We start from the raw sequence: 23712 nt of genomic DNA, 5'->3' as shown, positions 1-23712 counted from the left end.
TCTCTGTGTAATAGTCTTGGCTGTTCTGGAACTCACTTTATAGACCAGGCTGGGCTTGAACTCTTTTATTTACTTACTTACTTACTTTTTTTTTTTTTTAATTTGGAAGAGCAGCCGTGTAGAGGTCAAATTGGTTTTCTCCTTCCACCATGTTGGTCTCGGGTTGGGAGCAAACACCCTCCGCCACTGAACCATCCGGCGCAGATTCCTTCTAGCGGGAGCTGAGACAAGATCTCCAGCTCTGTACCTGTCACCCAGTCTGTGAGCTGAAGGAGGGCACAGCTCCCCACCAGGCTGGTCTCAGCAACTGTAATTCAACTAACGCAGTGGTGCTAGCCAGCCTTGGTGCTACCACTGGCGGGGACCTCGACCTAGACATAATTAATGCCCCACTGTCTCCAAGGGAGACAGCAAGACTGCGTGGAAAGGCAAACGCAAATATCATTAATATTGTACATCTGTGCAGGGTGCAGTGGCGGGAGGGCTGGGGCGGGTGCAGTCAGACACCTGGTGACGCCCACAGCTCGGCGACGTCGCCGCCGCCTCTGCTGGGCGGCGGGCGCTGCGGGGCGCGGTCTGGCACATCCGGCTGGCGGGTTCCCGGGAGGTTCCCCGATGAAGCTCCCAGGAACTGGCCCTGAGAAGGTTCCTAGTATCCTCGCTAGCTGTTCCTGTCACTGTCCTGGGGAGCCAGCCAGAAGAGAGAGGAAAGGCTTCTAGGTCATGGCGGATACGTAGGGGTCGTCAAAGGTCTCGTTTTGGAGGTCACATAAAGCCTTTGCCACAGAGTTCCGCCCAAGACCCTCTCGTGCTGGGCCAGAGAGGCAGGAGGAGCGGGCGAGTGCGCGCGCGCAGAACCTGCCCCGCCCTGGAGCCCCGCCCACCACGCCGCGGCTCCCGCCCACCCAGCGGACAGCCCCGCCCACCTGTCTGTGCGCCTGCGCAGCGCTCCCCTCTAGGCGGGAGGAACCGAGGGGAGGGCGTGAGGCGCGCGACGCCCGCAACCTCGCTCGGGCCCAAGTCACCGCCCGCGTCCCCGGCTGAGTCGGCCCCAGCGGCCGGCGTCGAGGGCGTGGCGGCTCCTCGCGGCCCCGGGCGGAGGGGGTCTGTCCGCCCTAGGCGGTGCTCGTCACCCCCGGGCCTCTCCCCTCGAGTGCACAGGTGAGTGTCCCCTTCGCAGGGTGGGGCCGGCTCGCGGCCGCCGGGAGCAGGTTTGCAGCGGCGCTGGCTGATGGATCCTCAGGACGCCTGAAAGTTGAAGCAGCCGCAGCCGCAGCAGCAGCAGCCCAGAGCTGCCCAGAGCCCCTTAGACGCTGCTAAGGGCCAGCTGCCTGGTCCCCAGGGTCTTCCCCGGACGCATCGGGGTGACATCCTACAAAACGCCCCTCGTCCCCAAGTCCTTCCTCCTCCACCAGCAATTTCTCCATCAGCTGCACGACTTTTTGAAAGATGGCAGGCCCAACCTGCCCCCGAGGGCAGGAAAGGTGTGGCCAGTAGAACAGGGATGGCAGCAGGTGGAAGCCCAGCCTCCTCCCCCCAGCCTCTCCCTCCCCCAGGATGCAGGGAAACCATCCGTGCATCTCTGCTTCCCTGGCTTCTGGAAACTTGCTTCCGCCTCCTGAACCGACGCGCTTTCAATAGCGGTCTGTTTCCAGGTTGCCCGGTTCCAGCTTCAGTACGAAATCTCATCGTCTCCTCAAGGGATTAAGATTCTAGCCGCTCAGGTCCGTGTTTCAGATTCAAACTTGGATTATTTAGAGTGATGTTGTAGTGTAGGGTTTAAAAGCAAAAAATACTCGCATCCCCCTACTGAAAGCTATCTAGTACAACACATTTGCTTGAACTTTTCATAGAAATCTTCCATCTACTGTTTGGCCAGAGAAGTAATTTCATCTGTGTCTGTAATTAGAGGTTACTTAAAAATCTTATTCTAAGAACTGGGTGTGGTGAACATTTATACTCTCCACACTTGGGAGGCTAGCTTGGACTACATAACAAGACCCTGCCAAAAAACAAAAACCTTTTATTTTATCACTAAGCCATTGCCTCTGGTCCAATATATCAAACTGTAAAACAATATTTGGTCCTGTGTGATGGTTCAGCAGGTAGATGCTGCAAAGCTGATCACTGGAGTTCCTGGATCCCAGGACCCCACGTGGTGGAAGGAGAGAACCGACTCTTGCAGGTTGTCCTCTGACCTCCACAGGCAAACACACACACACACATTAAATAAGTAAATATATTCTAACAAAATACTGGGGCTGGAGGTCTGGCTCTGCTGTTAAGAGCACTTACTGCTCTTGCAGAGGACTGGGATTGGATTCCCAGCATCCATATGACAGACAGCTCACAACAGTCTGTAACTCCAGGGCCAGATGATCCCAACCCTCTTCTTAACCTCTGAGGTCTCATACACATACCTGATGCACAGACATACACACACACAGGCACACACATACAGGTTAATAAGTTAAAAGCCAGAATAAATTTAAAAATGTATCAAGTCTCAGAGTCTAGATGTTTATGCAGCATGCAGAGTTGTTCCTTTTGATTGGGATTATATGTTAGCGTTCTGATAGACTTTGGATGTAGGAGGGTTATGAAAAAATTAAAATTAGTGTCCTGTTAGTCTTTGCTACAGCTTTACATTTTACCTCATTGGCAACCAAACTCCAAGAGAGGAGATTTAAGTGCTTTTGGAAAACTTGAGTTTTTCTTTACTGTTCATTTGTGATATATTTTAAGGTTTTAAAACCTTAGTCTTAGGCTAACAAATGAGAAGCAATGCTGTATGATGTTACAGGAAATGTGGATCCAAAAATGGGGAAAGGCATGAAAAATAGTGTGACTTAGAACTCCATTCATCAGACCCGGTGCTGTGGCTCTATGCAGTGGCTGCAGGCGTTAATGTTCAGAGGCATTTGACTTAGCTTCAGAAACCTACAGAAAGCTCAACTTTGCCGGGAGCGATGTAGCTCAGCGGTAAAGTGCTTGAGGTCCTAGGTTCAATCCCCAGAATGAGAACAGGGAAAAAGTCCTTCAGCCATTGAGTTTAGGGTGCATCACTCTAGAGTGAAATGATTTTGTTCAGGGAGGATGAGTTATGGGTTGTATGCAGCAGAGCAAATAGCATCAGCTGCTCTCCAAAGCCCTGCCATGCATCACTTCCATTCTTGTCTTTCTCATACTTGTAGGTAGAGCAGGAACATCAGTGATGATGATAGGAACAGTTACAGACTAGCAATAAAGTGGTGTGACTTTAGGTCCTGAAAACACTCCAAATACGGAAATGTCATTTTTAAGTTTTTAAAGGTTTATTTTATGTGCACGAATGTTTTGTCTGCTTGTATGTATATGTACCACATACATGCCTGGTGCCCTCAGAAGAATATATCGGATATCCTGGAATTATTGATGGTGTGAGTTCCCATGTGGGTTCGGGGAACTGAACCCAGGTCTTCTGCAAGAGCAAGAGCCATCTCTCTAGCCCCAGAAATACAGCTTTTTAAAAGATTGATTTATTTTTAATTATGTCTGTGTGTGAGTATATGCACGTGAGCACAGGTATCTGGAGACCGGAAGAGGACATTGGATCCCCTGGAGCTGGAGTTGCAGGTAGTTATAAGCCACCTGAGGTGGGAGCTAGAAACCAATCTCTGGGCCTCTGTAAAAGCAATATACGCTCTTAACTTTCTAGCTAAGCCATCTTTCTATCCTCCAAAATCTAATCTTTATAACCTATTTTACACCAATGTTCCACCAACTTTATTATGCCGATTTTTGTTGGTCATTACTACTTAAAAAAAAAAAAAAAAAAAAGTAAGCCGGGTGGTGGTGGCGCATGCCTTTAATCCCAGCACTCAGGAGGCAGAGTCAAGTGGATCTCTGCGAGTTCGAGGCCAGCCTGGACTACAGAGTGAGTTCCAAGAAAGGCGCAAAGCTGTACAGAGAAACCCTGTCTCGAAAAAACAAAACAAACAAACAAAAAAACGTAGAATTCCATCTGTCAATGATTGATAAGAAGGAGTGGAAGATAGAGGAATCACATTAGACTTCAGAACCCTGATGTTGGCAGTCCTGAATGTTCTTTTGGAAAATTTAGTCTAAATTAGAAATTCAAATGAAGTTCACATTTGCTTCTGGTATTTTTGTAGCTATTTTGCTCATTAAAAAAACAGAATCAAGCTAAGATAATAAAATGTTGCCCAAGTTGGGAAACATTTTTTAAAAGTTCTAGAGGAGAAAGAATTCACCTTTTCCTAATGAGCTGAAATTGCTTGGCATTCAGCCTTGGTGGATTAGTTTTGTCCCAAGGCTGGTGCAGCAGAGCAGATGGCCATGATCCTTGGAGGTTTCCCACTCATTTAATGTTTCTGTGAATAACCGTTTGCCAGAAGCCAGCCAGGGCTAGAGCAGCATTGGAGGTGATGCTAAGCCCCGATCGGCTCAGGGGAAGGCTGCAACAATTCCTGTAATCAGGAATAGAACCTCTGGGCTAGGAATGGATCCCAGGGTCCTGGGCTATAGCACTGAGCCCTAGCCCCACCTCCAGTTTGCTCATTGCCTAAATGAAACCAACATTAGCTTTTAAGTAGCTGCTAGGTTACCAAATGTGATGTCCATGCATGTTTCTCTTTTCAATTTTAACTGCATTTAGAATGCCAGGAAATTCTGAAGTGATTGACCGTTGACTTCAAAACAAAAACAACAAAAAGCCTCATTGTGTGTTTTTAGCAAGATAGCCAACATCTGTCGAGTAATGGCCAATTCCATATGCATTTCGTTGTGACAAATAGGCCTGGTGGCATCTTTCTGTTCAATCTATTTTCACACTAGATCAGTGACTGTTCAGGAGCTCAGTTTACTGATAAACCCTCCCTGCTTTTCTTGAGGTCAGACAAACTTCGAGGGGTTTTTATTCCTTTGTGATTACTCAGAGGGTTGTTTTGTTGTTGGTTTTTTCCCCTCCATATTATGATTTAAATATCATTTCTGCCAACAGATTTGATGCTACCTGGGTCCTTGTAACCAACAAGGAAATCCATGCTTGTTTTAAAAGAATTACTGAGTGTTGGTCATGTGCAAAGTATTATTCTGAATATGAACATTTATTTCTCCCAACGTCTTTATTGAGTAAAGTTTATTATTATCTCTGTTTTGTACTTGGGGAACCAGGAAGAGGCAGGCAGGTTTGGTGAGATGGCTCAAGGTATAGAGGCACTTGCTGCCAAGGCTAACATGGCCAGAGTTCCATTCATATGGTAGGAGAGAATGGACTCCCGAAATGTCCTCTGACTTCCACATGCACACCATGGCACATACCAGCACACACACATACATAAAAACACAAATACATAAAGAGGTAATAGAAATAAAAAAAAAAAAAAAAAGTCCCTAAACCCACCAGAAATAGTTAAGTAAGATAGGTAGAGTAATGTGCATGAACAGAGTCCTGTGGGGCCAGAGTTCCAGTGTTGAAGGTCTGAAGGTGGATCCTGACCCCCTTCTGGAAACACTCAAGGATGGCTCAGATATGTTCATAGCTAGGTGTATTTCCACAGTCTGCCCTTTTTAAGAATATAAATGTGTAAGTCTCATAATAAAATTACTTAATGATAATCTAAAACCTTTATCTGGGCTTGGTGGCATAGGCCTGTGATTTCAGCTAATGGAGAAGCTAAGGCAAGAAGATCAAAAGTTCAAGGCCTGCCTAGGCTAAAGGGGGTATTCGGAGCCAGGCTGGACAGCTTAATGAGACCAAAATACAGGAAAAAAGAGGACTGGAAAGCAGTGCAGTGGTAGAGAACACTTGCCTAGTGTGTGGGAGGCCCTGGGTTCAACCCTTAGTGCCACAACAAATAAGTCATTTTGAAGGAAAAAAATCACTATTGTGGCCATTATTAGGATGAGTAATGAAATTTGAGTAGAGACTAAAATAATAATACTACTATATCATTGTTATTTGGATAGGGTTTGCTACTGTGTAAGAAATTGATCTTGCTCTCACATGCTGATTTGGGAGTATATGTGCTATACTTTACTTTTTAATAGTTTGGAGAGGGAATGATAAAGTTAAAAGGCAGTCTGGTACTTATATATAAAGATGTATTGGTTTTGTTGTTGTTTGGTTTGGTTTGGTTTGGTTTGGCTTTTATGTGCATTGGTGTTTTGCCATGGTGTCGGGTCCCCTGGAACTGGAGTTACAGACAGGTGTGAACTGCCATGTGGGTGCTGGGAATTGAACCTGGGTCCTCTGGAAGAGCAGTCGATGCTCTTTACCGCTGAGCCATCTCTTTTGGATTTTTGAGTCAGAGTTTCTCTATATAGCTCCAGCTGCCCTTGAACTCAGGATCCACCTGCCTCTGTCTCCTGAGTGCTGGGATTAAAGCTTTGTGTCACTACCCCCAGCTAAAATGTGTTGTTTTTTCTGAGATAGTATCTCACTGTAAGCCAGGCAGGACTGGAATTCACTATGTAATCCAGGCTGACTTCAAACTCACAGCTGTCCTCCTATCTCAGGCTCTTGAATGCCGAGATTGTAGACATGAGCTATCATGCCTAAGCCCATTTTTACCATTTGTTTTTGAAGTTATATCAAAAGAAAGTTACCCCAAGTTGAAGTAGAAAAACAGGAAATGAATGTATAACATTCTAAGTCAAGCCAAAGATGGTTTCCTATGCTTTATTTTTATTTTAATCTTTGTCATATTGGAGGAAGAACCTTGAAACAAAGTAATAACTATCAAAAGTAGACTGGAGGCTAGGGCTGTAGCCCAGTAGTAGAGTATGGGCTTAGCATTATCAAGGCCATGGCTTTGATCCTTAGTGCTGCACATATGTAGGCAGAAAATAGGCTGGCTTTCTTTCCTCTGTCCGCTTCCCTGAAGGAGCTCTGCCTGCTGGAAACTGGTCTGGAACTCACTCCCTATGTAGCCAGACTAGCCTGGAACTCATGGAGATCCACCAGCCTCTGTCTGCCGAGTGCTGGTATTAAAGACGTGGGCTACCACATCCATCTTTCTCACAACTTTTTTATTTTTTAATTTTTTTTGGGGGGGGGTCTTTATTTTTCTTTTCCCCTGAGACAGGGTTTCTCTGTGTAACAGCTCTGATTATCCTGGATCTCACTCTGTAGACCAGGCTGGCCTCAAACTCACAGAGATTCGCCTGCTTCTGCCTCCTAAAGGCGTGCACCACTACCACCTGGCGTCTGACATCTTTTAAGTGGGGAATAAATGAAAAATAAATGGGGGATTACAAACAAACAAACATTAATGCCTCTAATAGACAAGCTACAAAGAAAGCCCACTTTTTTTTTTTTTTACACTTTTACACTTTTAAACTAGGTCAGTAGCGAAACACCTTTACCAGCTTTCCAGCATTTCTCTTCCTGACATCATGCACACATGCTCTGTGCCTGACTGTAGCCCATTTTTTGCCTGCTGTTGTCCTCCACAGCTGTTTTGGGGGCCCATCTCTGATTCCTTACAGAACTGAATTTTCTTCTGTCATTCATGACATGCCAGTGATGTGGAGACACTGAGCCCTTACTGAGCAGCTGTGAGTTGGCAGGGCCTGGGAATTGGAAGGCCTGGGCAGTCTGGAGTGATTTGTAAGCAGCCATATAACCTTAGAACAGAGAAGGGAGCGAAGGATGGTGAGAGCCCAGGCCCTCCCTAATGAAAGCCATAGTGAGTCTCTGGGGGGGGGGGGGGGGACAATTCCCCTCAGACCGGAGCATTCTCTCACAGCAATGAAAAGAATCAGCTAAAAATGATTGTCTGACTTGTGGGCCACCAAGGGGCAGCTCAGAAGCTCCTGGGGACAAGGTATATTTTCCAGACTTCCATTTTGTGCAGTGCACAGTCAGCCATCATTTTGAGGCCATCTTCATGGCTTAGTAGCAGTTGTGTGAAATACACCATGGTACTGACACACAGGGGAACCAGAGAAGCAGGAAACCAAGGTGGGAACTAAGGACTTAGAGACCCCAGAGCGGGCAGCGCTAAAACCACAGAGACCCAAGTGTAGAGAGTGACCGCCTGCAGGGAGAGACTGGATGAAGGAAGGAGGCTGCAGAAGGTGGGTTCTGGTGCTTAGGAAGCCTTTCTTGTCAGTAGTGAGGAAGAGAAGGGCAGCTGCCTGGAAGACAGAACCCTGGAGGGAGTGGAGTGGAGGAAATAAGCTAGGTGAGCCCACTCTGCAGGGAGTGGGGAGGAGGAGGAGCAGCTGGATGACAGACAGCAAGGTGGGGATGTTGGGGATGCAACATGAATGTGCTTAAGTGCCAAGGTGGATGGAATGGATAGTATGGCAGACAGTTGGATGAGGCCCCATTGGGGAGTGTGACTGGATGGCCCTACAGGAGAACTACTCTGGTGTCTCCCAGTACCTGGCGGTAGGTGCCCAGAATATTGACAGAAGCAAGTATAGAGATGCTATTTTTTAAGGTCTCTTAAGTGGTATAGAATAATGGGAAATTCCGCTATTTTTATCTCATAGTTAACAACCAGTAGGAAATGTATCCTATGTAAGCAATGTAGCTGCAGCCTGTGTCCTTTGAAATGAAAGGGGAACTCACAAGTACAGTCGTAATAATCATGATCACTCAGTGTCTCTATCACTCCTGAGTTTTCTTCAGTTCCATGTCATCATCTTGAAATATGGTGTGTCCAAAGGGACACTGCATGATGAGTGTGGTGTGATTTTCCGAAGAACCAGACACAGCCAGATTCTGCCCCAATATTTTACAGAGGGGCAGTGTCAGCTCTAGGCCTCTGACTTTAAGTGCACAATGTCTAAAAGTTCAAAAGTGTGTCCTCTGGATTGTCTTCCAGCTTTAGTAGTGTGTTTACACACTTGCATTGTGTGTCTACGAACACCTTTTAGGGAGAACTCAGGGACCTAAGCAACTGAATTATTTGAGAGTCTGCCCAGAAAAAAACCAGACTGGTTAAGAAAGGCAGAGCCTCACAGACAGCATTTCAGGGTGCAGATGGCGAGCAGACCGTGTGGGTGTGATTCTGCTGGGCCACTTCCAGTGTTTTCCACCTAAAACCCAAAACAAATATGTGAAGGCCGCTGTGGTTCCCACTTCGCCTCGCTCTGCTTGTAAACTAGAGTACATATTGACGCGCTCATGTCACATCACCCTCTTCATCCCGTTTCCACTAGGAAGCGCTTGCTTCTTCTTCATATTTCATTGCCCATAAAATCTGCTACGCAAATCATATTTGTAGATAGAAAATTCATCTGTGAGAGCCGGAGCTGACTTAAATGCTGATTGATCTTTCCTGGATAAAGTCGTTTTGCTTGATGAATTGCTGTCTTGAGAAATAGATTGACTGAACATGATAAGGCCTTCAGTTTTTTTCTCTGTTGTTTCCTTTTTTTTTTAAGCAGTAAGTGTCTGGCAGATATCCTAGAACTTTACCCACAGAGAAGATGCTACGAGACACCATGAAGTCTTGGAATGATAGCCAGTCAGATCTCTGTAGCAGCGACCAGGAGGAGGAAGAGGAGATGGTCTTTGGTGAAAATGAAGACGACTTGGAAGAGATGATGGATCTAAGCGACCTGCCCACCTCACTTTTTGCTTGCGGTGTCCACGAAGCAGTGTTTGAGGTCCCAGAGCAGAAGGTAGGCACGCCCCAGTTCCTGCACTCTCTCTATGGGAAGCATAGATAGCTTTGGGCAGATAGGTCCGATGGCCCGTGACATGAAATAACAGTGTGTGCCACACTGGACCCCTCCCTGTGTCTTAGGAGAGCCTCGGCCTGCACTGACAGGTGTGCTTCAGATCCCGTCCTCCCACTCCACTTGAGAAGCATTGGCTTCTAGTGAACTCTGTAATCAAGGCTCATTAAATGTGCTTTTTATTCATCCATTGAGTTTTGGAGACTGCAGTTGAAGAAACGCTTTTTTAATGTTTTGCTTGAAGAAATTAAATATACATAATGTGATTCATTAGCAATTTTATTTGTGTATATAATATGTTTTTGCCATATACATCCTGTCCTCCTCTCCTGTGCCCTTCACACCTCCATTGAGTCCTCCTTTAGCCAAAACATGCTGCTGTGTTTGAGACAAGGTCTTACTCTGCAGTCCAGAGTGTCCTGGGATTTGCTGTGTGGCTCAGACTGACCTGGAACTTCCAGTGATCCTTCCAGCTCTAACTCCGGAATACTGACATATGTCACAGGGATATGTCACCATACCCAGCCTCCAAGCACATGATTTTTTTTTTTTCCCTGCTTTCTCCTTGTGCATTTACTAAAGAAGGAATTCAGAGCCAAGCAGTGGTGGTGCACGCCTTTAATCCCAGCACTAGGGAGGCAGAGGCAGGGGGATCTCTATGAGTTCAAGGCCAGCCTGGGCTACAGAGTGAGTTCCAGGAAAGGCGCAAAGCTACACAGAGAAACCCTGTCTCAAAAAACCAAAAAGTAAAAAAGAAAAGAAAAGAAAAAATTCCATAAGAAGGAATTCAGCTTTTTTTTTTTTTTTTTTGAGCTGAGGACCGAACCCAGGGCCTTGTGTTTGCTAGGCAAGTGCTCTACCACTGAGCTAAATCCCCAACCCAGAATTCAGCTTTTTCTTGGGGCTTATTACATGTTGGCTATTAGGGCTAATTACTAGCTCATTGTTAACATTTCTGGTATTATTTTCTATGCTCACAAAAGCCTACATACCTATCTTTCCTTTCTTTTCTCTCTCTCTCTCTCTCTCTCTCTCTCTCTCTCTCTCTCTCTCTCTCTCTCTCTGAGGCATAGTCTCACTGTGGTCTACACTAACATCTGGGCAGTCCTCCTCAGCCTCCTGAGCACTGGAACACAGATAGAAACCATCACTCCTGACTTGGCCTGTAAATGTTACACAAATGTAAACGTTCACAAAGAATTTTCCTTTCATTGAGACCCATTCTCACTCCAGCCCAGGCTGGACTTCCTGTCGTGTCTTCCGGGGCAGAGCTGGATGCACGCTCAAACACCTGCAGTGTAGGCTCCATGCTGGTTAGGTCGGAGGGCAGAGTGTGAATTACACAGCTTTTGAGTCCTGTAGTGGGGCTGATGGGTCAGGTACACAATGGAAAGTTAGTCCCTCTGGGAACATTGGAAGTCCAGCGAGGTTTCAGCAGACATATTCACAGCCAGATTCAGTAAGTCTCTCAGAAAGGGCATGTGGCATTGGGGAAGAGCTGTGAGAGAATTTTAGCAGAGAAAACGAAGGAAGTTTTAGCCAGAGGAAACCAGATATCCTAAGAACCTAATTAGGGCAGGGTATGGCAGGAGAGAGTAGAGAGCATTCTGTATGGTTGACACACAGGTGATGAGTTCCCAAGTCAGTAACACTGATGCCAAGTGGAAGAGCTGGCCCTTCTGCAGAATGTGCTCCCTAGGGCTTCTGAGTAAAGGGCAGCAATCCAGACTGTACCGGGCATATGAGGGTGGTGGGGTGCGGGGAGCAGCTCAGGGGTCCTGCCTGAAAATGAGAGCCTATGCAGCAGGGGCTGGCCGGCATGGTCATCGCGAAGGGGTTTCTTTGCAGGTTGTTTTATTTCACAAATGCTGTTTCTTTGGCCAGTTCAGCCACAGTTTAGAAATCAGAAATCATCCACCCTGCTTTTCTCATCTGTTTAAGACCTCTGAACTTCATGTTAGAGACGATTTATTGTTACCGTAAGAAAGCACAGGTATCAAACCCAGCCTTTTGTATCTCAGTGGATGTAGCATCTCAGAGTTGGACAGTCACTGGTGGAAAATGTTCTGTTAAGACATTGTATCTAGCACTACTTACGCATGTACAGGTTTAATCCAAGCACATGGGAGGCAGAGACAGGTAGGTCTCTGTGAGTTGGAGGCCACCCTGGTCTACATAGTGAGTTCCAGGCTAGCCATAGGGCTGCATAGTGAGACCCTGTCTCAGAAAAGGAAAGAGGGGAAAAAGAGAATAAGTTGTTTCTATACTGAATATTTACAGATCTTTGTCATTACTAAGCAATACAGTATAAAAACTGTTTACATTGAATTCCGTGTAGATCATGAAGAGGTGGTTTAACATAACAAAGAAGTATGCTGGTTCTTTGCAAATACTGCCCTGTTTATATCCAACAATTACTATACAAGCATTTTGGTATCTGAGAGGATCTTAGGACCACTTTATCCTAAAATCATAGTTGCAAGAATTCTTTGGGGACAGTGAGATGGATCACTGGGAAAAGGTGCCTGCCACTCAGTGATGCAAGCCTGACAGCCTCCCTAAAAATCCACAGGAAGGTGAAAGGGAGCATGGATGCCACATAGTTCTGAGACCACCACCCACACACCCACTCATGCACACAAATAGTAATAAATGCACATTTTAAGTTTTAAAAAGACTTATTGGGAGGGACTTCATACCAGTAAATCTATTCCGTCCCCCATCACCCCCCCCATCTCCCACACACACACATGGCCTGGGGAGGTTGTGACTACATGGAAAATTGACTTCTTGTTGGTTTTCTTTTGTTCTTCTTTTTCTTTTTAAGTTTTATTTGTGTGGATCTCAAAAGAAATCAGATGAGGGTAATAGATCCCTTGGAACTGGGGTTACAGATGGTTGTGAGCCACCTACAATGTAGATGTTGGAAAATGAATCCTGGTCCTCTGCAAGAGCAGCAAATATTCTCAACCACAGAGCCATCTCTTCAGCCCTGGTTTTCTTTCTTTCTTTCCTCTTTTGTTTTGTTTTTTAGAGACAGGGTTTCTCTATAACAGCCCAGATAGTCCTGGAACTCACTTTGTAGACCAGACTGGCCTCAGGCTCAGGTTCACCTGCCTCTTCAGAGTACTGGACTAAAGGTGTGCACCACCACCACCTGGCTGTGTGTAGGGTTGCTATTGCTGTGATAAAACACCATGACAAAGGTAACTTGGAAACAAAAGGGTTTATTTGACTTACACTTCCATGTCACTGTTCATTGGAGGAAGTCAGGACAGGAACTCAAACGGAGCAGGAACCTGGAGGCAGGAGCTGATGCAGAGGCAGTGGACTGATGCTGCTTACTGTCTTGCTTCCCCTGGCTTGCTCAGCCTGCTTTCTAATAGAACCCAGGACCACCAGCCCAGGGATGGCACCACCCACCATGAGCTGGGCCCTTCCATATCAATCACTAATTAAGAAAATGCCCTTCAGGCTTGCCTACAGCCTGATCTTACGGAGGCATTTTCTGAATAAAGGGTCCCTCCTCTCAGATGACTTTAGCTTGTATCAAGCTGACATAGCACTATCCAGCACATCTAAGCTAGCCTGACTTCTGATCTTCCTGCCTCCATTTCCCAAACGCTTCGATTACAGGCTTGTGTTACCACACCTGGCTCTGTTCTTTCTCTCTTCCTCTCTTATTATCTTACTTTTCTTCATTTTTCTTTGACTCACCCACCCATGCAAGTCATCCACACGGTGTAGAATTTGGAACTGAACACCTTCAGTGGACCCTGGGAAGATCAATCCTTCCTGCAAAATCAGTACTGAAATTAAACACAACACTTAAAAAATAAATGTTCTGGCCAGGCACTGGTGGCGCACACCTTTACTCCCAGCACTCGGGAGGCAGAGCCAGGCGGATCTCTGTGAGTTCGAGGCCAGCCTAGTTTCCAAAGCAAGTTCCAGGAAAGGTGCAAAGCTACACAGAGAAACCCTGTCTCAAAAAAACCAAAAAAATAAAATAAAAAAATAATCTGTTCTGAACTTGAAAAGATTTTTACACACACACTTTTTTTGAAACAGGGTCTCGTGTACCACAGGCTTGTCTCACACTTGGTAATAGGTTTTCAGCACCCCCAACCCCACCCCGCCCCATAATAGGTTTCTTTGCTGACGTAGTAAGCCAGATCAAGCTGAATTGAAAAAGTATAACAACGGGTTTGTTTGAGCAAAGCAACTCCAGGGTTAGTTCTCCAGTCCCAGAGATCGAGGCTAGAGAAGCTGCACACCCGAACTAAAGCAGAGAGCTTACATAGGTTGTAGGCAGGGCTGATGATGTGTCTGCCAAAAGCAGGGTTTGTGTCCAAGTATGGCCAAAAGCTGACCACTTTAGATGGGGACTTGGGTGAATGGCAGCTTCAGGGGCAAAAGCTGTGTAGCCACCAAAAATGCAGAACTGGGCTTTTGGGTGCCTTTCCTTGCTTTGGAGACTCTCTGAGTGGACAGAGTTTGGAGGCAGAGGGACAAGAATAGGGCTTTCTGGACCAAGCAGGAGTGAGCTGGAGTTCCAACTGAACAGTAGGTAGGTAAGGATGACCTTAAACTTGTGATCCTCTTGCCTCTGCCTCCTGAGTGCTGGGAGTACAAGGGTGCACCAGCCTGCCCTGTTTTATGTGGTGCTGGGGATGGAACCTGAGGCTTCATGGATGCACTGTACAAACTAAGCCACATGCCAAGCCCCTCACCAGTGGTTTGGTTTGGTCTCTATATATAGTCCTGGCTGTCCTGGAACTCATTATGTAGACCAGGCTGGCCTCGAACTCACCTGCCTCTTCCTCCTGAGTGGAGGGAGGGCCACCATGCCCAGCCCTCATCAGTGTTACTTAACGATAGTACACATGTGGGGTGGGAGGAAGATGTAAACTGTGAGAAAATAGACCATAAAAGGAAACTAAAGGCAAGGCCATCTCCTTGCTTCTGTGGATTTTCACACACACCATCTTTTTTTTTTTTTTTCTTTTTTCCGATACAGGGTTTCTCTGCATTGCTTTGGTGCCTGTCCTGGGTCTTGCTCTGTAGCCCAGGCTGGCCTTGAACTCACAGAGGTCCTCCTGCCTCTGCCTCCCGAGTGCTGGGATTAAAGGCGTGCGCCACCACCGCCCGGCTAGTGTTTTATTCTTCTTTAACATATTTGGAGTTCCCCGGTGTCGTTAATTGCTTGTTTGTTATTTTTAACGCCAAGTTATTCTTTTTTCAAATTTTTTTAATTAAAAAAAAAAATCTTTACTGTTGCAAGCCGCAGGAAAATGAAGTGGAAATTCAACTGTTGATGACAAGCTAATGCCTGGAAGAAGCTAAGGGCCTTGCAGAGGAGTAGTCCAAGTCGCAGGGAGATTTGGTGTTTGTCTTCTCATGATCCAGCTGTCCTCTACTGTGAAGTTCATGTGTTCTCATGACCTCTCCAAGAACTTTGAACCTTTAAATACCCTAGTGGTACTTATACTAACATTATAGACTCCTAACATTTACCTAACCATTTTTAGGATTGTAGTTTTGAGCACATAAACTCGCTTTTCCTGATATATCAACCCATTTTAGCTTAGTTGACCTCTTCCTTTGTCATTCCTCTTTTGAGTTGTAAAAGAAAGCCTGATGGTCACTGCCTGGATTAAACTCTTGTCTGCCTTTATGACCCTGTAAGAATTGAAGCCTGGTGAGCTTCTTAGGCTAGAGCACTATTGCATGGGTGTATAGCCGTAAACCTCAGAGATTTGGACAGGATTTTGCCTGGAGAACTGGAAGAATGAGATGAAGATGAGGAAGAGCCAGATAGGGAAGAACAAGATAAGAAAGACCAAGATGGGGCAGAACTAAGATGAGAGACTTAAGATAGAACTTAGAGGGGTCAGCGGATGAATGTAGAAAGAAATCAGGCAAGAAAGGAGCCAGGTGAGAGGGCAGAACTGAAGCTGATTAGAGAGGGAACTGACTCAGAAAAACAGTGAATAAATCAAAGGTTTTGTGTATGTAGATATAGTAGAGGACCCCTCAGATTACCCCACGCTGTAGCCTCCTCCCCAGGACTTCGGGAGAAATCTCCTCAAGGCAGGCCCCCTGAGGAAATTTCGATACTTTACATTTATTTAGGGATGGAGCTTATTCCACAGTACAAGAATAGATGCCAGAGAACAACTTTCAGGAGTCTGGGAGCTGTTTCTACCACGTGGGTTCAGAGATCAAACTTGGATCGTCAAGATTGCCCACTGAGCCATCTCTTAGCCACCAACTTTTCTTTTCTTAAAATAGGAAACAGACTTGCTTATGACTGAACATGAGTTTGAAAATTTAATACGTGTTTTCCTAATGTGTACCTTGGGTCTGTGTGTTGTAGTGGACTCAGTCAATATTAATGCAGAGTGAAGTTCTGTATATATGTATGTCGTGTGTGTGTGTGTGTGTGTGTGTGTGTTTTCACACATGTGCTTGTGGGTGCATGTGTGCATGCATGAGGAGGACGGATGTTAATGTCAGATGTCTCTTACTGAACCCGGAGCTCACTGATTGGACTAGTCTAACTCTCCAGCTCCTATCTCCCCGTAAGCACTGGGATTACAGGCCATCATGCCTGCCCAGCTTCTTATATGGGTCCTGGGTTCTCACACTTGAATGCCAAGTGTCCACTGAGGCATCTCCCCAGCCTCAGAGAATTTTTCTAGGAAGGACTGGCTGGTATGAAATGTCGTGTGTCCCTTTGTATACAGAGTATCTATCTGTTGATGTTTGAGTGGTTTTCTTGTGATGGGGCATGTGAAGGCAGGTCTGCCTGACCCCCAGTCCTGTTTTGATGGGGACACTCAACATGACCAAGTGCAGAGTAGCAGCTGGATTGAACACTCAGGTCATCGGGGATGACAGCAAGCACCTTTACCCATGAGCTATCTGCGGCCCCATGGGTGGGTTTCCACAGTAGTGGCTGAAGGCAGATAGTGCAGGCTGCTCAGGAAGCAGCTGAGTGGCAAGTAAGGATCTGTTCTGAAATCATGGTATTCGAACCCCGATTCCTTTATAGTCTGTATAACCAAAAACACTACTAAAACTTGTTTAATTTTTGAATTTATTTATCTATTAAATTTTTTTTTCCAAACAGAGTTTCTCTGTGTAAGAGCCCTGGCTGCCCTGGAACTTATTTTGTAGACCTGTAGTGGGTAGCCATCCCAGCATTGGCCTGGAAGTTCCAACCCCCACTGAGGCTTTGGTAATGGTCACGCCCACAAGGCGGGGCAGAGGAGGAAGCGGAAGACGAAGGATCGGGAAGTACTCACGCTCTTGGTTCCCGGACTCTGGACGCTGGAGGTAGACCGAGCAGAGTTCTCCAGAGAACAACGCCGGATTGTGCTATACCCTTGCCAGACCCTGTAACCTACCCCCTCATTTGTAAGTACCCCACAAAATAAACCTCCCTTTTAACTACGTGGAGTGGCCTTAATAATTTCACCAATATAGACCAGGTTGGCCTCGAACTCAAAGAAATCTGCCTCTGCCTCCTGAGTGCTAGGATTAAAACCATGTGCCACTACTGCCCAACTTAATACTTGAAGATTTTAAAGGCCAGTTTAATAATCTCAGTATTCAGGAGGCAGAGGCAGGTGGATCTCTGAATTTCAGACCAGCCAGGACAACATAGTGAGAGACACTCTCAGGACAAGACAGTGAGTGGTAAATTGGCTTTATTTACGTGCACACATCAAGTGTACGTGCGCTGCTTCTGAAACGTTCCTAAAGCATAAGGATACATAGAAGTCCATAGCAGAAGTTAGGAAGCTGCCAGGCCTGGTGGCACCTGTTATCAGCTCTCCCAGAGCTGGAGGTAGGAGAAAACAGGAGTTCAAGGCTGTCTTCAGCTACTAGCAAGTTAGAGGCTGACCTGGACTTCAGAAGAGCCTAGTCTCAAAAATAAAAATAAAAACCAAAAGGTAGGGGTGATTTCTCTGTGTTTTATTGTGCGTGCATGCTGCGGGAGGTGTTCGGGTTCTAAGAGGAAGCAGTCGCCCAGTGGGTCAGACTTAAGCAGCAGACAGATGCCTAGCACTGTGAAGAAAGAGGGGAAGGGTCACCCCAAATGCCAGAGATGTTCCTTTGCCAGAGGAACAGCACGGCTGGTACGTGGGTGACTGCGGTGGCCATGCCCCTGTTCTTTGTGGGGACCTGTGTCCGTTGTATACATCCTGTTTATGTATGGCCTTTGAAGCTGAAGTGTCTCCAGTCAGTGCCGACTGCAGATGTGAGTCTGCACAAGTCACTCCGCGTGCCTGCCTTTGAGAAAGGGGCTTCTTATGGAGGAAATGTAGTGCCCTACACGGGGGTGTCACGGGCCACCCCTCCTCGGCAGGCTTCCTGTTAATGGAGTCTTTGTTCTTTCGTCCCCCTGTCTCTGCCTCGCTCTTCTTGCAGGAGAGGTTCGAAGCTCTGTTCACCCTCTATGATGACCAGGTCACGTTTCAGTTATTCAAGAGCTTCCGCAGAGTGCGGATCAACTTCAGCAAGCCCGAGGCTGCGGCGAGAGCTCGGATAGAGCTCCACGAGAGTGACTTCCACGGCCAGAAGCTGAAGCTGTACTTCGCACAGGTACTGAGTGTGCCTGCCGCTGCTGGCCTGCATGCCCTGCGGCTGCATGCCTGCGTGCCATGCGGCTGCGGGCCCTGCGGCTGCGGGCCCCACAGTTGCTTCTCCGGCACAGCTGTACAGTTCTCCCAACAGCCGTGGGTCAGAGGTTTGTGAGTCAACATTCCGGCGAGCAGACGATGGAATGTTTTCTCTTACTTTACCCATACACAAGTGCCTCTTTCTTAGAGCCTAGTAAGCCTTCTGTCTTTCTTTGCTGAGACTAATAGTTAAGGGATTCGTTTTTTGGCAGCTTTGCTTGACCAAGGCTCTGTGAGGGTTAAGCCCTGACACTTCAGGTTAGTGGTTTAAATGTTCTCTGCATCTACGATAGCACTTAGGATGTGTCATCCATGGGAGAACAGAGAGGAAAATCTTCAAGGGCCATCAAGAGGGCTCAGTGGGTAAAGGTGCTTGCCACTGAGCTTGAGGACCCGAGTTTGATCCCTGGAACACATACATATATGATGGAAGGAAAAAGGCGACCTGTGACCTCTGACTGCCACACAAGCAATTTTACCTCTTCTGAGACTGGAACTTAGTGTGTTAGTCACTACTCCACTACAGTACTATTCCACTGAGGCAGTTAGGGTTACTGTTACTGTGATGAAGTAAACACCATAGCCAAAAGCAACCTGCAGACAACAAGGTTTATCTGGTTTATATGTCATCGGCCATTGAGGAAAGCCTAGGCAAGAACTCAACCTGGGCAGGAACCTGGAAGCAGGATACAGAGGTCATGGAGGGTGCAGCTCACTGGCTTGCTCCTCATGGCTTGTTCAGCCTGCTTTCTTATAGAACCCAGGACTGCCAGCCCAGGGTGGTACCAGCCACAATAGGCAGGGCCCTCCACCATCAGTCACTAGTAAGAAAATGCTTACAGGCTTGCCTAAGCCCAATCTTAATGGAGGCAGCTTCTCAGTTGAGGTTCCCTTCTCTCAGTGATTAAAGCTGTGTCAAGTGACATAAAACTAGCCAGCACACCCACTGTAAGCCATCCCTGAGGTAATCAGCTGCAGAGAAGTCTTGGCTCATGGTTTGGAGGTTTCTGTCCATAGAGGACCGTCCCTTTTCCTTTGGACCTGCGGTAGGGGCAGCTCGTGAAGGCAGAGCTGTTCACCTCCTTCATGGAAACAGGGAGAATAGGGGACTGGGGTCCCACTGTGCCTTAGAGTACACTCCCAGTGACTAGTGACCTCCCTGCCTCCTAAAGGCTCCCAGTTTCACCCCTCAGGGGAGCAAGGCTCTACCACACAGACCCTGAGGAACACTTAGAGCCCAGATCACAGCCGTAGTTCCTGCCATGCACTTCTTCGCCCATCTGTTTATACATGTATTCTTTCACTGACCTCGTGTCTGTCAAGGATCTAGTGTGTGTGGCCCGGTGCAGTGAGCCAGGTAAACCCAGTCCGCCTCCTGGGAGATTACAAATGTTTTAGAGACATGTTTAAGAATTATCATAGAGATGACAAGGGAAGATGGTTGCGGAGTGCTCATGACCCTGTCCTTCCCTGCAGGTGCAGGTGTCCGGGGAGACTCGGGACAAGGCCTACCTACTGCCACCACAGCCCCCCAAGCAGTTCCTCATCTCCCCGCCAGCCTCCCCGCCAGTGGGGTGGAAGCAGAGTGAGGATGCAATGCCTGTGATCAACTATGACTTACTCTGTGCCGTCTCCAAGCTGGGGCCAGGTAACGGGTTCTGCCTTGCTCTTACCATCTGTGCCTGGGAGCTTTGTGTGTTGGAGACCATACATAGATGGTACGTGCAGCGTGGTCGTTTTCACTGTTAGCAACTCAGCTAGGACTTAATACAGGCGCTTAGAGAACGCGAGCTGCTTTCTCTCTGCAGCCCAGTCGAGCACTATGCAGGTGGCAGCTGCTTTGTGGTATTTAGTGATGGCAACCTGTCACCCCTTCCAAAGTTTCTCTTTTTTCTTTTTCGTTTCTTACTTTTCCCTTTTTTTTTTTTTTGGGGGGGGGGGGTCGAGACAGAGTTTCTCTGTGTAGCTTTGCACCTTTCCTGGAACTCACTCTGTAGCCCAGGTTGGCTTCGAACTCACAGAGATCCACTTGCCTCTGCCTCCCGAGTGCTGGGATTAAAGGCATGCACCACCGCCCAGCACTGCTTTCCTTTTCTACTTGTCTCTCTCATTGCCTTAATAATGTGAGGAGCTGATTTCCCCCGTTACGGACAGTGTGTCTCTTCAGGGGACTTCAGAGGCATCTGAGAAAGAGCTTTCTGCTTGTGGACATTTGAACTCTTTCAGATGTCAGGTCCTACACTAGAGACTGCTGCCTAGAGCCTAGCCAGTGCCTCCCATGGGACCCAAAACCTTTATGAATGTAACTAACCCACCTTAGTTATTTGTAGAGCAGCCATTAGCATTTATATTAACATTATAATTACTGTTTATGTAATCTAATCAATGGGTTCCCATCTTAGTGAGCACAAAGCCAAAGTAAGCATAGGATATAAGAGAAAGCTTTATCACCTGTAGGAAGAGACAGGAGCTGTTTCCAAAGCCAGGCCCTCCCTAGTGAAGGGAGCTTGTATGTATTCATATAGTGGCAGGCCCATTCCTGAGCATGCTCACTGTAAAGTCTTGGAGATTAACATGATGTTCAGGCTGTGGTTGTGAATAGGGTAGTTTCAGGGTGTGCTAGCAGGAGTCTGTCCTGAAGGTGCCTTTATGCTTAGCAGCCATGCTTGGATCTTATCCAGGGCCCAGGACAGAAAGGACAGTACCTTTTTTTTGATGGAGTTCTGTGGTGGCACTTACCTTTAACAAAACTTTGGAGGCAGAGGCAGGCAGTCACTAGGAGTTCCAGCCTGTGTGGAGACCCACAGAGGTTTCCTAGTGAGAACTTAACTCAGGGTCTGAGAATCTGAGTTTGCTTTACCCTGCAGGGCAGCATTAGGGGATGATTTGACATGGGCATGGTTACAGGTGTTGGGAAGAGTCTATGCTAGGCTGTGTGGTGTGCTTTGATCTTGCAAGGGGGAATCTTGCCCTGCCCCTTGGCATTGTATTATTTGAATAAACGGAAGAGACTGTTGGATGATGATCCAGGCCTTCCCAAGGCTAACCTGTGTTTCTGTCTTTCCTCTTGTCTTCTAAGTGTTTTTCTTCCTAATATTTCTTATCTCTCTCTCCTCATAAGAACCCTTGAGAAGGTGGGAGCTGGCCTCCCACAAGTCTGTCAGCATAGTGAGACCCCATCGAGAGGGGAAAAAAAGGGAAATTTCCTAATTCCAAACTCGATAAGCCTCCAGTGAAGGATAGATAGGTTTTACAGACTGTAAGCAACAAACCCACCGAGGCAGCACATGCCTACAATCGTAGCACTTGAGAGATAGAAGCAGAAAAATCAGAGTTCAAGGCCAGCCTCAGCTACGGCAGCAAGTTTCTGACTGGCCCAGATTTCACGAGACTTGGTCTCAAAAAGTAAAAAATAGAAAAATCAGCAACTGTTAAATGAATTAGTGGAAGAGGAATTTGGGAGACAGAAGAAATTAATTCCTTCCACTGGCAGTAAGCCTCTTTCCTGTGCTTACCTGGGCAGGGGAGAAATATGAACTGCACGCAGGAACCGAGTCCACCCCCAGTGTGGTTGTGCACGTCTGTGAAAGCGAAACTGAAGAGGAAGAAGATGCAAAAAACCCAAAACAAAAAATCACGCAGACTCGGCGCCCAGAGGCTCCCACTGCCGCGCTGAGTGAGCAGCTGGACTGTGCACTGTGAGCCCTGCCGCCGCTGCCCCTGGGCTTCCTGCTGCTGCTGCTGCCGCTGCTGCACCTGTACTGGAGCGCAGCCAGGAGATGCCGCCGCCACCGCATCCATCGGGCAGCCAGGCCAGCCTTGCCAGGCCGGAACATGGGCTGAAGTAGCAGATGTGGCCAGCTGTTTGAAATTTTGAACAATATCTTAAATGGCACTTTACGCGACAAGGTTAGCCCCCACTGTGTGGCACCTGACTCCCCCCCCCAAAAAAAAAACCCTTAGTTCCCCTGAACGTGTAGATCGTTGGGTACCAAAGGCCAGAACTAGAATCACCCAGTGCACTACCATTTTTACAGATTTAAAAATTAGTCTTACAATTTCAGTAATTTGGTGTGGGTATTTTTGTACTGGTGTGGTAGTGTCTAACAAATACATTGAGCAAAGGCTGAATGTTACTCAGTGTACATGACTTTTTTGTTGTTGTTGTTGTTAGATATAAAAATCATGTGTAGGAGTCATTTTTCTCCAGTATTTTTCCACTAGCCTTGAGAATGATATGCCAAATGAATGAGCTTGTCAGCTCCACACAGCATGCACAGATGTGCTCTTGGTCTCGATAGCCCTCTTGCAGTTGGTGGAGGTGGTGCCCAGAACCCTGCCCCCAGTGCAGCCTCCCAGATAAGCCTGGGTTCTGCAAGCAGGATGTGTCCCCAGAAGCTTGGCTGCTGATGATAAGGAGTTGCCACTTGTGGAGGAGCGGCAGCTCTGGAGGTAATCTGACCGTCCTGATGCTGGCCCCTCACTGCTCGAGTTGTCCTGTGCTTAAATTTTAGAAAATAATAAGACTGTCTGAAGACCACTTTAAATTGGGAGGAGTTTGTTTCTTTTGTTGTTGTTGTTGTTGTTGTTGTTTGTTTTCTTTGAAGTCAGGGTTTCACTTTGTAGCTAGCTGGCCTAAAATCCTCTGTGATCCTTCTGCCTCAGACTCCCAAGTGCTGGAATTACAGGTGGGAGCCATCCTGCACTTCAAATTTTTCCGTTCAAGTATTTCAGCTGTTTGGAATGGAAAAAAAAAAAAAAAAACACCAGTACTATTTTTTTTTTTTTTTTTTTTTTGAGACAAAGTCTCACACTGTAGCTCAGGTTAGCCTGAGACTCACTATGTAGCCTAGGCTGGCCTTGAGCCCAAGACTGTTCTCTTTCCTCAGCCTCTTGAGTCCTGAGATTGAAGGCACCATGTGCAGTTCCATGCTTCCCTTTTTGATGAAAATTTCCACCTTGGCTTGTAGTTGACATTTAGACAAAATTGCTTCTTGCACATGTGAGTGCAGCATCACTAGTGTGCTGGGGCTGCAGTCCCTCTTGAAGAAGGCTCTCCTGCCCAGGCAGGAGTGCCATGCTCCAGGTGGGTCAGCTGGCCCCACCCTCTCACTGTGCTCTCTTATTGCACGGCACGTATGCAAGGCTGGCTGGTGGATATGAAGGAACTAAACATAAAGCTAAGAAACAAACATAGCAGCTACTGTAAAGAAGAAAAATGGAGAAATTGAAGCCATGATGGCTGTGTTCTTTGGGTGACATGTTAGGGCTGAGTGTCTTTTGTGGTAGAATTGATCTCTGAAGATTTAAACTGTATCACACACACGCA

General features: G+C 46.9%; 1 protein-coding gene across 1 annotated transcript; it reads left to right on the top strand.

The window, feature by feature from the left end:
- Positions 1 to 933: 933 nt before the first annotated feature.
- On the top strand, positions 934 to 22519 carry Rcan3 (RCAN family member 3). The gene is made up of 5 exons (XM_036179926.1): positions 934 to 1161; positions 9403 to 9639; positions 18133 to 18306; positions 19860 to 20031; positions 21907 to 22519. The coding sequence occupies exons 2-5, from the start codon at positions 9445 to 9447 to the stop codon at positions 22083 to 22085; spliced, it is 720 nt and encodes a 239-aa protein (XP_036035819.1). The 5' UTR covers positions 934 to 1161; positions 9403 to 9444; the 3' UTR covers positions 22086 to 22519.
- The last annotated feature ends 1193 nt before the right edge of the window (positions 22520 to 23712 follow it).

The sequence above is a fragment of the Onychomys torridus genome, chromosome 2 (assembly GCF_903995425.1).
Source record: "Onychomys torridus chromosome 2, mOncTor1.1, whole genome shotgun sequence".
Classification (NCBI taxonomy): Eukaryota; Metazoa; Chordata; class Mammalia; order Rodentia; family Cricetidae; genus Onychomys; species Onychomys torridus.
The sequence above is the reverse complement of the archived record's forward strand: the minus strand, read 5'-3'. Positions and strand labels throughout refer to the sequence as shown.